This window comes from Epinephelus fuscoguttatus, linkage group LG9 (assembly GCF_011397635.1).
Source record: "Epinephelus fuscoguttatus linkage group LG9, E.fuscoguttatus.final_Chr_v1".
NCBI classification, from domain to species: domain Eukaryota; kingdom Metazoa; phylum Chordata; class Actinopteri; order Perciformes; family Serranidae; genus Epinephelus; species Epinephelus fuscoguttatus.
The window spans coordinates 20,195,274-20,212,892 of record NC_064760.1 but is presented as its reverse complement, the minus strand read 5'-3'; the positions used below and the strand labels follow the sequence as shown (position 1 = coordinate 20,212,892).

Below are 17,619 nucleotides of genomic sequence, written 5' to 3'. Positions count from 1 at the left end.
AAAAATGCTACAGCTGGCTACAAATTGATTATCCTCTAATAAGTGTTACATGATGCACATACTTAAAACAAACAGACTATCAACGGCTTAAGCGCTGAGACTGGAGTAGATACTGTGGCATTCAAAGTAGATCTGTGACAAAAATCACTTAATCCTTGGCCTGATGCTGGAAAATCCCTTATAAAGTGGTTAAGCATGCAAAGATTTCCACTCTATGTCCCCTATTACTCCAGTCAAATGAGAAAAACGCAGCTCAGGTGAGATCTGAAAAACAATTTTAGCCGCTCTGAAGCAATTTACAACAACAAGTCAGGCCTGACAATCTTCCATACACACTCTAGCAGAGTGGCGAAAGCACGGATGTCTGCCAGGCTGATTTTGGCGCTAAGCAGAGCGCTAAGCTCCATTGACAAAGCCAGCTAAGAATCAGTGAAGCCTTGCAGAAGGAGTGTGAAGCTGTGCCACTGTAGAGTAATGCTCATGTAAGGGGCTCTACCTGCAGAACCGAGGGTTCGCCTGGTTTATCCTCTTAAAATCACCAAACAGGTTCACCGAGCACATCTCTCTCAACTGTCTCATCCAGCTGCTCTAGTCGATGTCCTGCTGCCTGTCTGTCTGTCTGTCTGAGTGCACTGAGCCATGCCTTCCCAACTCCCCTGTCCCCTCATCCTCTTCATCCTCTATAAACCCCAAAGCTCCTCAACCAAACCCCACTACAGCTATCGGTCATCATCAACCACAGACCTCTCTGGAATCAATAAAAGATGCTCCTCTGCTGGGTCGAATTTATATTGCGCCCGATGGAAGCATCCAAGCTCAAAAAACACTGATGTTCAATTATTGATGCTTATCCCACACACACCCATCCTCACACAGCACATCGAAATAATGAAACATTAAAGGGGTACTTTGCCAATTTTCAACCAGGTTTGTATCATAACAGTGAGAGTAGTATGTGTAAATGAACTGTGGTTAACTTCCCTCCATCTGAACTAGTAACCCGCTCGCCACTGTACAGACGTTCATCAGGAACTGTAATGCCATGTGCTTCATTGAAACTTGGCTAAATCGTGCACAGCACCATTCAGCCAGGCTGCTCCTTTTCTATATGCCAATCTGACAGAGCAGAGGACTCTGGTGAGAGAAGGAGAGGAGGGTGCTTTACAGTGAATAAAACCTGGTGTGTCGGTGGGAATGTGAGGTGCTCCCTGTCCAGCTGTGGATCACTGCTGTAACATTTCACCGTGTAGAGGTGACTGCGGTGCCACGCTGCTGTGTTGAGGAAGAGCGACCCTGCAGATGGCTGGTTAAGGTCAGTATGTGTGGACAGTTGAATCATTCCACAACCAAAACCATCTGGGATCATGGACAATTATAAGACATCAGCAAACGATGTAAGAAGACTAAAAAAAAAAAAAAAAAAAAAGACTTAATCACAGTGCACAAGTTCAAGGAGCTGATGGGATCCCATTTCGCTAGAGTTTTACCATGTATTATTTCCATGTGACAAATAAATGATGATTGACTGGTTGATCTTAGCAGCACCCAAATCTCCCAGTTCAATTCGCTTTTCCTTTTCTCTAGGGCTGTTGCTTTAACTACAGATTGTACTTCTGCGTGTTTGTTTGCCCGCAATCACAGACGCAAAGAGTGTAGAGGCAAATCAAGAGAGACCCCCCCCCTTCTTTAAAACTCAGACCAAACTGATCTATCTGTAAAACTAGGCAGTGCTGATCAAATATGAACCAAGATTCTGTCACAGCATTGCCTACTTCTTGCCTAAAATGTTTTCAGAAACACATTTGTATCCTGTGTCAAAACAGACAAGCTTGCATTACATCACCCACCAGCAAAATCGTTTATTGGGGTATAGGGTTTTTGTTTTGTTTTTGTTTTTTTACCTCTGAGCAAAGGCAAATGCCACAGCTTTGTTTTCTCTGGTCATAAAGTACAAATTTAAAAATAATTTGCATCTCTCTACTGCACAGACAGCCCAGTTTATGAAAAGACCATCTGTCCAGCAGCTAAATACTTCTTTAAGTTGATATTGTCTTTGCTGAAATAATGTCTTCATTTCAAGACGCATTTTATTTTAATTCAACTTTTTAACCATTTTCTGGTTTTAGATTATTCTGTCTTTACAGTTTACATAAAGTGAGATCATGTTGAAGCTCTGATTACCATATCAGACTTTTCCTGTTCCCTGTACAGTGGAGGCGTGCCACCTCCGCTAACATACAGACGTGTAATTGATTGTTACATAAGACAAGGAAAATGAGATTTGAGAGGCTGAAATCAGAGAGATATTTTTGCTTGAAAAATGGCAGAAGCAATTTATCAATTATCAAAATAGTTTGGCACTCATTTTCTGGTGATTGACTGATCAATTAATGGATTAATCATTGTAGCGCTAAAAAATAACACACATTACACTACAATAAAATACATTTTCTGACGTTTTACAGACACAATCTCTAATCAACTAACAATAGAATAATCAGCAAAAACAGAAACTAGATGTGAAAAAGTGGAGTTCTTTTCAAGGATGAGACATTTAAAAGTCGTAACGCGTTCACAACAGCAGTTTGTGCCACTAAAACAACTGGAGCGAGGCAGCGAGGTACCATCACTTGACAACTCAAGCACCAGGAGTAACCAACGAGGCAGTCATCAAACATCTGTCAAGCAGTCGAGAAATACTTTGTCATGTGAATGTTATAAAGATGGTGAGCGAGAACACAGGCTGAAACATGTCTCTGAAAAACTTTCCAACCCCCAAAAACAAACTGCTTGACAGGAGTGTGATAAAAATGTGACTGAAAAACAGAGGGAAGAAAGTGACGCTTGTTGGCAGTCGTTATTCAGTTAAATTTCTGATTTCACGTTTACTGTGTTTTACTGAAGCAACTCAAAATGTGAATCTTATTGTTTATATCACTGATTTACTATGTGTAAGGTTTAGGGGGTATATACTGGCAGAAATATTGTATAACGTAATAAATATGTTTTCTGTAGTGTGTCATCACCTGCAACTAAGAATTGTTTTGTTTCTGTTACCTTAGAATGAGCCATTGATATCCACATACGGAGTGGGTCCTCAAGTCTGCTATTATGCCTCTAGAGTGTCCCAGAAAGGACAAAATGAACAGTGGCATGCATTTTTGAGTCAGCCACTATAGTTCTCCTACATGCTAGGCCCACGGCAACTTCACCGCTAGATGCCACTTAATGCAAGGTTTCCCACACATTCATTTATTTCAGTCAGGGACACTTAAGTCAAATAAAAGTTTATTTCCATTTGCAGTATTATATTTGGTGGTATGGCTCTGTACTGGGGCCTCTCTGCTTTTCCTTGGGCCTATGCAGAAAAACTCTTCCACGTGCCTATGTGGACAGTCTAAGGTGGAGAGAGCACACCTCTCTGCACTTCCACATGCAAAAAAGGAAAGCCTGAGGCAGGGAGAGCAACAGCAAAGACCCTCCCCCAGGAACAAAACAGAGCAGCATCAATGACAAACAAAAATGACATTGATAAGTCAGACACAGCATGAAAAGGAGGAGCTGGGGTGGAAGTGGGTTTCAAAGCGGCTTGCAGACAAAGCAGCAACAGGCCAGAGCAGTTTAAATAGGGCGCCCTGAATGAGATTCGTCAAATGGTTGCATAGAAAGGAATCATGTGATCTATCAGCTGACTCCCTTCCATCAATCAGCTGCTCCATCAGTTGACTGGGCTGTTTGAGATCAGCCAATGTAGCTAGGATGTGAGCTGAGCTTGACATCGTGTCCTGCCTGAACTAACGCTAATGATTAAAACATCTGCCGCCAGGTTTAGATCGAGTGATCAGTTATCTACCTCAAAACTCCACAAAGAGCTGCTAAAGGAGAAAAAAAGAAGAGTTCTGCCTGTGCTGCATTCAGTGACCTGCCAAAACCTCCCAATTTAGAAAGAAGACAAAGACTGATAAAAGGATCCACAGGCAATAGAGAAAAACATGTATGTATTAATGAATATGTGTTGACTTTGAGTCGAGCTTGTTTCTGACCTTTGCATCAAGCACACAAACAAACTTTTATTTTGATTCCCGACAAGTCAAGCTTCAGGCTTTGATCAGCATCTGAAGTTATTCTGTGAATATTATAAAGCTTTCCAACTCTTCCATTAGTCATAACTGGCATGTTTTGCTTATCTGAAGAAATGCCTGTCCTTGTGACCCAAAATGTTCCTTTTTAAAGCCTATACGTCACAATGACACCAAACTGACGGTAATGTGGAATCTGCAGGTGAGACAAAGTGTTGACACACCTGCCTTGTGACTTTCTGACCCTCTTTTTCATCTCTCTTTGTCAGCCTCCTGCCCCTGCTATCCATCCTCTCATCCGTCCATCCAGGCTTTCTTTCTAGGTTTCTTATCTGTGAGGAAGTTACAGTACAGTCTATACAGACACTCTCTCTCCCTCACATCCTGTCTGTCACCTGCAGGCCAGGAAAACTATTGGCTCTAATCTTGTATCTCTCAGCTGTTGCCACGGTGAGTGGGTTTCCAGCGCCAACCAACAGCTTTATCTCTGACCTGCAGAGGAAAACCTGGGAGACCCTATCTCATGCGCACACAAACATGATAGGACACCTGCGCTCAAGACACACGCAAAAGTACACCACTCATGCACCACCCCTCCACACATCACACCGCACACACACACACACACACACACACATATATATATATAGAGAGAGAGCACAGTTCATGCATGCTGTCTATTTGTGGCACATGCAGGTGTGGCTGACTGGGTGTACACATGCAGAGAACATGTATGTAATCATGTCAATACATCCAAACACGTGTGCAATGGTGTGAGTTCTGTATCATCACACACACACCCTCTCAGCAAGCAGACACTGTGACGATGACAAGTGGCTCAAGCTCTAAAGACTGAGATAGGACCAGAATATTCTTTATCACTTGACGGTGCACGGCTTAATTTTAGGGACAGTTTTTTATAGTCTAGCCTGAAAGATTTATCAGCCGACTCTGCCGCCGCATTTACTCTCACACACACAGTTAGCTCCACTGGAAGAAAAAAAAAAGGACATTACACAAAAAAATACTGAGAGAACTTGTGTGTCCAGTTTTGAAATCTTTTTCAATTAAAGTTCAATTCTACGTGGAGAAAAAAAAAAAAAAGAAGGTAGGCCAAAAATAAAAGGTCTTTAATGTCAAACAAGATAAACACAACGGCGGCTGAGAGTAAGTGCTGGAATGGAAATGAGGAATAAAACTTTTGCGAGTGAAAATGCAGCTCAGTAGAGCTAAGCAAATTTGCATTTAATCAATTTGAAAAAAGGTTTTAATGCAAAGTTAGTTGCAGAGACGTCGTATCCACACACACACTCGCGTGCGCATACTCCACGAACTCATCACTCCAAAGACATTTCATTGTGCAATCCATCTTAATCAGCTAGCCCATCAGAGACAATATATCCTCCCCTCCATCTCGCTCTCTCCTTCTCCGGACGGAGTGATTGAGGGGTGTAAAGAGGAGGATGTTTCTGCCTGCCGTCTCCTCCCCCCCATATTCCCCCCCACCTCCTCACCAGGACGGCTCTTAAGTGCTTGTGGGTTTTTATGTTTGTAGTGTTTTATAGGAGTGGGCAGGAGCCAGGGGCTGTAAAAGTGTGGAAGGAAGGAGGGAGTGGGGGGAGGAGGAGGGGGAGGAGAAGAGGAGGAGAAGGGGGAGGAGTGGAGAGTTACTGTAAATTCGATCTTTATTGAGAGCGACACAAACGACAAACAGTGCTGGCCCGGCCTCCCTGCAACGCCCTCTTTACCTGATCAATCTGCGCTGAGTAAGCCAAGGAAGGAAGGAAGAAAGGAAGAGACAGGGCGGAGCTGCATATTAGTTTCCACCTGTTAATTCACAGGTCTTTGGTGCTTCTGTGCAAAGGCGTATTTAGACCATGTGCATCTAAAACATTAAAGTAACAAAGGACTTTTACTTTGATAAAATTAAAGACAATAAATTGATGCAGAAAAGTTCACCAGAATAAAGAAAAATAAGTGTTTGGGGCTTAAGAATTTCCTGAAGGACGACCCCCAAACTCCCTATTTCATATGCATCCACCCCCCAGTGTTGAAACCACACCTCCACCCTTGTTTCTGTGTCTATACCCACATGCATCCACATCTACATATGTGTGGTTTTTTGTGTCTGCAGTCAATTGCTCATCAGCAGCCAGGCCTGGAAGCCCCCCTCCCAACCTGCCTACCAGTCTGCCAGTATAGCGTATAATTGGCCACAGTTGGCTTCCATTGAATGTGTGCTGTGTTATGTGCTAAATGATTCTTCAAGGCCTCTCATAGCAGCCAGGAAAAAAATCCACAACACTCCCCTCCACATGTCAAAAACCACAGGCGCTGATTTGGCCGCTTTTTTAACGCTGGTGCTTTGCTGTTAGATCTGCAACAGGAGAATAAGCGTGCGAGCAATTTCCTAAACGAGCGTAACTAACTGTCTCTTTTCTAATTGTTCTCTTCTCCCTCGATGTCTGTTCGCTCCTCTCTTTTATTTTAATGTCATATCTCTTTAAGTGCGACTGACATCACTGAAAGCCTCTTAGTCAATCAGTTAGTCATCGACTGAAAAGGTCAGCCGCTTAGTCGACAAAATGACTCCGGAGCCGGTCAGCTGGCCAGCCAGTCAGTCAAACAGAAAAAGAATTATCGGACTTTGCTGCCCAAATACCCCTTTGTGGGAACCCTGTACCTGCTTGTTGCCATGGCAATGCAGTCCGAGATTTAAATAATAGCCTGTGTCCTCTCCCTACCTCTCTTTTATCTCCTTCTTTTCACTCCTCCAGACTCTCCCCTCGCTTTTTGTGAGTCGGCGTGCTGACTCCCTCTCACGCTCCATCTCTCAGTCATGTTTCCTCTGGCATTGTTGTATTTTTTTTTTCCAGTCTCCCTCCCTCACCTTGCCTCGTCCTCTCTGCTAAATGACACTTTACTAGCTGTTTCCTCTTGTTAATTCCATGCTACTTTGCATTGTGCGACTCTGTAAAAAGCTCTTGTAAAACACACACACACACACACACACCGCAACACAAAGTCGCCTCAACGGACACACAGGAGACAAATTACAATTACTTACTGTATACACACAAACATAATTACTTTAACATTTGCAGGCAGATGCATGAAAGCACACAAACACTGCCATAAATGAGGGAGTGAAAGATCAACATATTCACTGGATGCTGGCACAGTGTACACCTGCTGACAGTCAGCTGCCAATGAAGATCTATCATTTTCTGCTAAAGCCTCATCATCAAGCATCATTTAGGCACGCTGGCCTGCCTCGCTCTCCCCCGATGCACCGTCTGTGCCAAGACACCGATTAAATTTCCCCCAAATGCCCAAACAGCCTTGTGGGAAAAGGTCTTCAGTTAATGAACTGGCTTTTGGCTCCATCTAATGGTCACTGGAAAAGACTCTAATCTCTAATCCTACTTGTAAGAGCTGGAAACAACAACTGATGGGTGGAAGTACGCCTGTCTTCAAAATGTTGGGAAAACTTTTTAAATTCTGCTTTAAAACGATCATTTGACGCATTTTATCAAAATGTATTCGGTTAGAGCAATAAAGTATATCCACTGATGTTATTGGCTTTTTACTGGATTTGGTGTCTGCTTATTGTTATTAAGGTCAGTTATGTCCAGGGCTGCAACTGACAATTATTCTCATTGTTGATTATTTTCTTGATTAATCAATCAGTTGTTTGGTCTATAAACTGTCAGAAATTGGTGTTAAGTGTCCATCAATGTTTCCCAAAGTCCAAGATGACATCCCCAAATATCTTGTTTTATCCAAAATTCAAAAATGTTCAGTTTACTGTCATAAAGGGAGAAAAGAAACCAGAAAATATTCACATTTAAAAAGCTGAAATCAAAGAATACTGATTTTTTTTTTTTCTTTAAAAAAATACTCAAATTGATTAATCAATTATCATATTATTTGGCAAGCTGCAGCTCCAGTTATAACAGTTAAGATTTTATAGGTATACCATGCGGGATTGTCGGTTACCATTTGTAAAATTGTTTACCAGCAAAAATAGAAGTAAAAGCCAACCCAAGATTCACTATCATTTGGCGTTTTGGCTAGTTATATTTGCATTTTTTTCCGCGCTGTGTGAGGAGGAATGACTTTTGAATAAGGCTATACTTTGGTTTCTCTATGGAAAGCCCAAATTATTACATTCCAGTATTAATAAATGTTTTCCTCGTAAGTATTGATATTTTAATCACGATTAACCTTTGTACAAATTATTTTTCTTATTGTCTGCAGAGCATTGTGAAATTTTTGTCACCATGTCAAAATTATTTATTGCCGACTTCATTTTAGTGTGTGTTCACTGTTCTGTCAGCTGAAACAACTAGTTGATACATAATCTGACAAAAAACAATTATGACAACTACTTCATGCTATAAATTCTCTAAACACAACAAATATGGCAAATGGTAATAATTATCTTTAATATATATTTGGGTTCTGGACAATCAGAAGGACAAAATAAGACATTTAAAGACTTTAGGCAATCAGAACTTTTGATGGACATTTTTTCACAATTTTGCAACATTAAATAGACTTTTAATTGGTTGATCAGTCAAAAAAATTAATCAATTGATAACAAAAATAATTATTAGTTGCAATTGCATCAGCTAATGCAACAAACCAGATGTTTGTTTGGATGCAGTAACAGATGTAGTAAGTGTCCCCAGAACAAACACCTCGGGGAAACTACATAAATAGTCTGGTGTGCAGGGACCCTTATGAAAACAAAACACCATCTTTGTGTACACATGCAGCTCGTCCGGACCATTTATATGCCTTTACAAAGCCTCTATAGTATGTGTAAACTACTCCTGATGTGGTACCCAAATAAAATTATGACTAGCTGTGTTCACAGACAGCTGATTGGACCAGTTTCTGCTTTCACAAGAGAGCAGCTATATAGACTACATCTCAGGAGCTGGTATTAACCTTTAAAATTCACATCAGTTAATAGCTATGGTTGGTAACTTTTATAAAAAAAATAACCTTTTGCTATATTTGCTGAAACTGTCACTATGTTCACACAGCAATACATGAGACATGAGGCCAAATATCTTCAGCTGTCAGAGGCCTGTAGAGAGAGTGGTTGGAGGGCCTGCTGTGAGCCAATCAAAGTGGGCTGCAGGGTTTCCCGGGGCAATCTGTGCACCGGGCACTCGGGCTCCTTGGCATCAGTAGGTTGCAGGAGAGGAAAGCCACCAGAAACATCAGTGAGGCTGCAGAAAAAGCCTCAAGGTGGCTGTGGGTCAAGAGGGCAGATCCATGGTGTAGCGTGCTGCTTGGACACAGACCAGGCACTGATGACCCCCGGGTGTGTCGCCCAGGTGAGGGTGTCTGATGATCAAAGACCCGAAACACCCTATGACCCTGGGTTTATCACTGATGATGCGTCCGAGCCACGCCATCTAGGTGTTTCGAATAACTCTAGAGATGAATGATGAAAAAATGAATATATACTCTGTCTGCTCTACTCTACAGCTAAACAGTACACTAAAATATGTTTCTGAAGACATCTGAGGCGGGAAATAGACAATACAGTGACAGAATTGCCGAGTTTCTACAGTTTGACCTCAGTGATTGAAATATTGACAGCTGCGTTAGAGACTCCTCGGCTCCGACTGGTTGTTTTCGGTGCACCGTGGTCGATTCTAGCGAACGCCATAGACGTACTTCAAGGAGGAGGAGGAGGAGGAGGAGGAGGGACATAATTCTTTCTTTATAGACTCTCTGTCTCATGTAACACTTTGCGGATGTAGTGATAGTTGCAGCAAATATGACAAACATTTTCATACAAGTCACAAACTGGTGCTTTAACTCTAGTTATTTCACACAGTTCCATTTCACAGCAGTTTACCTCTAATTTGTTCAGTACTTAGACTTCACACAAACACCACCTCTGCTTTCAGGCTGCTCTGCCTACTTTTGAAGTTTCCAGGTGAGCCAGTCAGCAATCCCCTCTGATTTCAAACCTTTTTGTTGCTCTTGTGTTCTCGTATACTGCATGTACACTAATTTAAAGAAACTCTACGGTACAAACCTGTTGGTAAACATATAAAAGCCTGTAGCTGTCCCTCCCACACCCCGAGAACACAACATACCCATAATGAGCTCAAACCACCCTCACAGTTGTTTTGTGCTAAATTTATATACAGTAAATTCACATCGATGCACAAACAGACTGGGGGCTGCGCTCAGTTCAGCACCAATTTTTTTAAATCCATAATCCTTTTCTCTTATTCTGCCACTGGTTGGCTTCCTCCTTCGTATTGTTCTTGTGCACGTGCTTCTTTTTCCCCCACTGAATGCTATTATTATAAATACTATTTTGTTGCAAATAGAAGAAATTAGTTGCTTATCTTGTTTTTCATTTTATCTTATCATGTGTGAAACTAGATTGTTGATGACCATATTGGACGACCACCCTACACACTAATCCAGCTAAAAACACTCACTCATTTACACACACACATACCTGCATTGACAATAGCGTCTATCTCCAGCTTGGTGATGTCACCGCTGTAGAGGGAAATCTTCTGGTCCAACTTGTCATTCCTCGGGTAGAAAGGTTTTCCAGAGCTGCCTGAAAATGACACACACACACACACACACTGACTTCGTATCAATCAGTTATTGAAGCACCTGATGTGTAATATGTGATAAACTTGTGATGATGTTACATCTAATGTCAGTGTGTTAATGTTTGTGTGTGTGCTCCATTTTGTTGATTTGTGTGCATCAGAAGCTTTTACATATGAATGTATAACATTTTGCATACAAGGTACTTCCAGCTCTCCTTATGTTGCTCATAATTTGGCAAGTTATTTGATGTGATATGGTCAAACATCTGATAACACCAGGGGCTACATGCATAAATGATGTGTGTGCACAATAACAATACCTACGCCTTTTCCCCACACATAAACTGGTATTCATAAAGGAAGCCTGTGCAGTGAGAATGTGTGCACCTCATCCTTCAGACCAGGAAATTGCATATTAGTTGAGAGATGGAAAACATTGTTTTTATTTGCCAGCTTCACTAATGGTGCATTTATAAAGCTGATTTTGAATCATTTCTGAGTGATAAATTTCAGCATTACTTTTGTTCACATTCACCCCCCAGTGGTGATCGTTTCATTTTATCCTGTGGAGCACTTTGTAAAGTCAGTTTTCACATGAGCGCGATGAATGAATCACTGATCATCCTTGTGACGTTTAATAATAATGATGATTGAGATTTTGCCACGATGATGGTTTAGAGAAATGTGATGAATTACTGGTGAGGATGCTACAAATATCCACAGCCATGCGTGATGACGGCTGCTCTGGCACCGTTGGAGAACCTCAGCGATGCAATGCAGTTGGTGAAATTGCTCTTCTGTACTGAATTTCTCACTGACAGGTTTAACGAGTGGTGGATGGGCACAAGTGTCAATATGCAAACAGATGTTAAAGGGCGTCATCCATTTATATGAACTGTGGGTGTGGTAATGAGGCTGAGATTTATAAAAGAAGAATCAGGCGTACGCACAGCTTTTTAAATCTGCCGAAAAGAATGCGTGTGCACATTTTGTGGGTGCAGTTTTGTGGGTAGTATCAGTGATGATGAATCCACACAGACTTGTATAGATTGGGCCCCAGATGTCTTTGTTTGCATCCCTCTGGTAAAGTCTCTCCATCACTACCACCCAACCCTGACTGAACCTGACAGTGACTTTGACTGATGTTGGGGTTCTGACCTGCAGTGGGAGTCCACACTGAGACTTGATCCAGTGGCACAAAGTCAGATGTCCTGTAGTGCTGACGCCTGTCCTTCACAGACAGAGACAGCAAGAAGTCTGAGAGAGAGAATGGAGAAAGGGCACAGATGGTAAATGATCCGTTAGCTCAATAAATATTTTGTTACATAGGTATTTATGTTAACGAACAGAGAAGCGGGGTAGTATTGGCATACCAAACTGAAGACGAGCTTGATGAAGAATAAGACAAAATAGTTTGTGCATACCCTCCTAATGAAACGGAAAATTCCTTCAGAAACTAGGGATGCACGTTATTGGATTTTTTGCCCATATGCTGATATGTTACAACTCATGAGACACTACTGATATATCCATTTCTTTTCCTACCTAATTTCAGTGATCATCAGATCTCCTCTGTAATGGAATTAGCATCATATTATCCATGTATACTCTCATGACTCTCACAACGGCCTAACAGGAGATGGAGACATGAAATACAGTTCTTTACAGTGTATGTAATATTCATTCATTGTGCAAAATAAGAAAAAGCATGTTGGGCAATTGTGATAGCCGATTTTAAAGCCGATATTGGCCAATACCGATGACGTGCCAATATTATCAGCATGTTGGCCGATTACAAGACGTCATCTTAGCCAGTGACAAATATTATTATGCATTCCTAACAGAAAACTAAAGTAAGTGGCGTGCTATAAGATTATGGTACCCTGAAATTACTTAATGGTCTTTGTGCAGCTTCTGCGCTCAAGCTCCAGTTTGTCGAAGTACAGATTTACTTTATGAGGACAGCAAAATACTATATGATATGAAACATTTCATAATCTTATAAATAATATCACAGAACAGGGGTCATCAACTAGATTTATCCAGGGGCCACAATCTTTCTTTCTGATTGGGTGGATCCGGTATGATAAAATAAGAGAACAGTTATTATCAGGGGTGGACTTCACAACTAGGTCCCAATCTAAAATGGCTGAAACATTTATGATGTTCAGATATGAAAAATACTGAATACTATTCCAATTCATTGTACCCAAAAATAATTTACAAGAGGCCCCCTTTAAAAAAAACACTGAACCTGACGGATAGATGTTACTGGTTATACTGCATATTCAGATTCTTACTCACAAAATACAATTAAATATGATACAATATTATTTATTATAAAAGGTACTTCAGGGCTGAAGTGTTAAGTTGATAGTAATTGTTATTCATTGACTCGTGTATTAATTACAGACATTTAATATTTGCTAGTTGCAGCAGTCCTTTGGTATTTTAGCTGTCCTTTTTTTTTTTCGTTTTTGGTTACTTAAATTGTGATGATGTGTTATGAATTTCATGATTGCATTTGTTTAGTCTTTATGTTGAATGTCATGTACTTCTTTGTCTTGTCATTGTCCTCTAACATCCTGGAACCAGGCTGGAAATAAGTGTTTTCACTTTAACATGTTATCCCTTGGATTTTTAGTTTCTTTATCTAATAATCCATAAATAAAGTCAATTAATTTATTAATTATGAGGCCTAATATCTACTGTTTTTCACCACTGGTCAACTAACGGATAGTTTTAAGACATACCCTTAGGCAAGGTTACTAGGATGAATATGGTTAAAGTGGGACAATGGGCAACATGGGGCAGTTAGGCTTAATCATATTTATCTTTACACGTGTAAACTTATATTACTAAAAATCATCATTGAGCTCATCATAGGTAAGTATGAGATTAAAAAACATTGGTTCTGTGTGGATGACATCACTTCTGGGGGTGTGGATCACCATATTCAACTCCCTCTGCAGTGAACCAAGATGGTAAGTAAAATGACATAGCGTTTTGAGGTGAAAGATGTTAGTGCACTAGAAATAAGGAAACTGGTGGATAGTTTGTGATATATTTTGTTAAGGGGTGTAATGGTGATTCATAATTTTCAAAAATCATATCCATGTGAATCTTACTCTTTTTTTAAAATGCCATTTTGTTGCTGTCCCACTTCAACAATATTGTTAAAGTGGGACAGTGTGTTATTGGCAAACTGGGACAACCATTCAAGTCATTATAAAGGTGGAAATAAGTTTCCTTTTTATTTATCCCTCATAAATTTAGCTATCTAGCTAGCTAGATACATCAACAAATTTACTTAAATTGCACAAATTAAGGTAGCTTGTAATGAAAATAATAATTGTGATGCTTATGCTAGCTAGCCAGCAAGCTCTTGCCCTGCCACCCCACACGTTTTGCATACTCCTGTTTAAATTGATCTAAAACAAAAACTATAGTAGCTAGAACATTCATTTTTTTGTGGGTGAAAGCTAAGACTTGTCCCACTTTACCAATAGTGCCTGGAAATTTTGGTTGTGGGTCAGTGTGTTTTTGGTGAAGGGTCATCCATCCTGTGTTTAATGTTTCTTTGTTTTTTCTTCCACATAGTATAGTAGAGATCACAAGCTATTTAGAATGGTATGATATGATGGGCTAAGACAATTGGGTCATAACTAGAAATTATGTTGAAGGTAAATTTTCAGAAAGTGTCCCAATTTACCCATAGTCACCCTACTTAAAATGCTCATTAGTTGCAGGCCAAATGCCAATTGTGCATGTATATTGTGAGTTTTAGGTCACTAACTCTACAAGGATATTACAGAAGACAAAATGTTATGATTAATTTTACTCTTTCAGGTCTAATATGTTTGTATGAACTGACTGCTTTGCTGTGATTAATGTTTGGTATCATCAGTAAAGACCATAGGGTCGGTCGGTGGTTTTAGTCTTGACACAACTGACAGGTGGGCTGCGTCTATCAGCTGGACAGGTGTTTTGGTCACGTGACGGCCGCACGTTTCTCTTTCGTTTATTGACAAAGGATAAATGTTGTACAACTAAATTAAAACCCCCTCAGCCTTGGTTGAACAGTCTCACCCTTGGTCTCCTTCCAGTCTCCCTCAGCGGAGTTCAGGTTAACTTTGAAGGCCATGGCGGTGACGGTTCCGGTGTGGAGACCCTGGAGCAACCCGACTGTGCTCACTCCGAGGGCGGCACCGAGGGCTACCTTACCCAGCCAACCTCTCCTCCCCCGGGCTGAGGAGGAAGCCTTCCCCTGGCTGGACTTCCAAAGGGCTGCTGTGGTTGTCGTTGAAAACTTCTCAGCTCGGAGGGCAGCGTTAATATGGCCGCGGACAGGACTTGTTGCTGGCTCCCTTCCCAGCTGGGGGCTTCCAGTAGATAAAATGTGTTTGAACTTGACACCGGCTCCCTGGATGTCAGCACGGGCACGGGACAGAGAGCTCGTGCACAGTGGAGCTCTGATGTATGAAAATAGAGCTGATATTTGCAGTGCCATGGCTGAGTGACGCAGAGAGGGGGTAACGGTTCGTGTTACTACAGCTCCACAGGGATCAATGTCAGCCACACCACCGTGGTCAGGTTTCGTTTTCGATACGACTAAACGTCAGTTAGTTCTCATCTCATGTGCCATATTTGTTTTGGACGTTCACATGTGGACTGTACCATTTACAAAGGGGTGCCGCTTGGCTGTCGCTAAACAACAAACTTTAAAAAAGTGTCATTAAGCGTTAGTACGGTGTCTAGTGGTGTATTTAACGGTTAATATCATAACTAGTGAAAAGGGTACGCTACAATATGACAGGTGCTGCCCTGTTTTAACTCTGACAAGGGGTGTAACCCCCGAATCAGATGACATGGGAAAGCCGAGGCCAACGTCCACACGCGTACGCCTCCTTCACGACTGTCGGAAATACTGATTTTATAAGATGAGGCGTACCAAATAGTACAACAGCTTTAAGTTTGCTACACTTGAAAGTTTGACTTGGGAGACATCCGTTTCTAATTACACCGTATATTAAAACAACCCTCTGCAGTAAGCAAGACGTTTGAGGGGGAATACCATCACCTAGTTGTTGTTGCTAAACTCTGAACTTTATTGAGCAGGGGCGTTTCTAGTAATTGAGGACATTGGGGGCTGAGCCCAGACCTCTGTAGAGGGGGTTCAGGGGGGCTTTTTTTATGAACAATGGAGAATGAATGGGGAACAAAGTGATGGTGTGCTCGGCAGATACAATGTAAATAATTTAAGTATTGGATTGTGTTTTTTGTCTTTGTTTTTTATGTGATGGATGTAAATTTAATGTCCATTTAGTAATTTCTCATTTGTGTGCAGGATGTTTTTTCTTAACACTTGTGGAGGCGTGTCGTCTTTAAAATGGCCTCTCATTGTCATTGATTTAATGTAAGCAGCCAAGGCTTTAAATTCAAGTGCGTTTGTTCCTGCTTGAGTGCCTAAAGTTCATTTTTTCCTCCCACTTCTACTTGAATATTTCCATTTTATACTACTTTATGCTTCTCTACATCACAGAGGGGATATTATAATATTTACTCTATTTATTTGTCTGCCTTAGTTATTTTAAGACTGAGATTATTATTACAAAATCTGATCAACAAACAAATGATGTGCATAATTGTAGATTAACCTACCCAGCATTATATAAAGCATTTAAGATGAGCGCCGCCTTCACCAGCTGCAATATTAAAGTGATTACCAGTGCACTCTTTCTTTTGATCAGACAAAATGTGCTGCTAGAATGACACAGAGGAACCATAACTTGCCTTTTTTATCAACTGTATCAAATTACTTTCAAGGGCTTTAAAGCATTAATGGAATGGCATGTGATTAGATAAGGGGGTATTCAGAAAACAATCATGGCTGAACCCTCGAATGCCCAGGCTGAACAACACCACTGTCATTGACAGATCAGATACATTGTAATTGATGTGACATATACATATCACATAATTTAATTTTGTTAAAGGATAGTGTCATGTTTGTTTTTATATATGTCTTATTACCTATGCTTAAAACAGACTCTCTGGTCAAATCAGAAAACCCTTAATAAAAAACGCCCACCTGACAGCAAAATTATTAGTGATGGCCAGACCGATTCGTTTCACATTTTCAGTTCTTTTGAGTTGATAGACTACATGTAAATGTATCAAACTTTTAAAAGGTCTGAGTTTTGATTCTTTCTGCAAAATATGGTGTCAGTTTCTCCATGACACTCCGTTATAGTACATGCACGTCCGATAGCTAGTGCAGCCCACCCCACAAAACCTCTCTTCAATACATTGCCCATCAGGCATAAGTTTACATAAATATAGATAAAATATTCATTTTCATGCATTGATTCAAAATCCCACTTGTGTGTAGGTGAGCTATGTAAGCTCATGTTACAGAAATGTCGCAGACCAATGATTTGTGTTCTTTGAGGAGCAAGTAGCAGACATCCCAGCAGAGTGCCTCAGGAATGAGTCCTTAATTCATTCATTCATTCATTTTCCGTAACCACTTATCCTGGTACAGGCAGGTGTGCTAGAAACAGACAACCATTCATGCTCATATTCACACCTACAGGCACTTTAGAATCATCAGTTAACCTATGGTGCATGTTTTTGGATTGCGGGAAGAAGCCAGAGAACTCAAAGAAAATCCACACAGACACGGGGAGAACATGTTTGCAGGAATAAGTACTAAATTAGTACTAAAACCTACAAATGAGTCAGCATTTTACAAGTCCCACCTCCCTCATATCAAACTCAAGGTTTTTTTGAATGGGTTTTTGGTTGGATGGCTGAAATAAGATCTGTGGATAACACAAGCTTAAGAGACTTTCACATTTTGTTCTACCACCTTGAAGCTTCCATGTCTTAAAAAAAAGGTGGTTGTTAACAAGTGGCAAAAAATGAGGCTAGAG

General features: G+C 40.8%; 1 protein-coding gene across 2 annotated transcripts in view; it reads right to left on the bottom strand.

The window, feature by feature from the left end:
- Positions 1-15,342, bottom strand: part of macrod1 (mono-ADP ribosylhydrolase 1) — a 161,617-nt gene extending 146,275 nt beyond the window's left edge. For both annotated transcript variants that reach the window (XM_049585298.1, XM_049585297.1), the window contains exons 1-3: positions 14,774-15,342; positions 11,843-11,941; positions 10,579-10,686 (exon numbers count right to left, since the gene is read on the bottom strand). In XM_049585298.1, the coding sequence (XP_049441255.1) occupies positions 10,579-10,686; positions 11,843-11,941; positions 14,774-15,194 (628 nt within the window). In that variant the 5' untranslated portion in view covers positions 15,195-15,342. The remainder of the gene's footprint in view (positions 1-10,578; positions 10,687-11,842; positions 11,942-14,773) is intronic.
- Between the last annotated feature and the right edge of the window lie 2,277 nt (positions 15,343-17,619).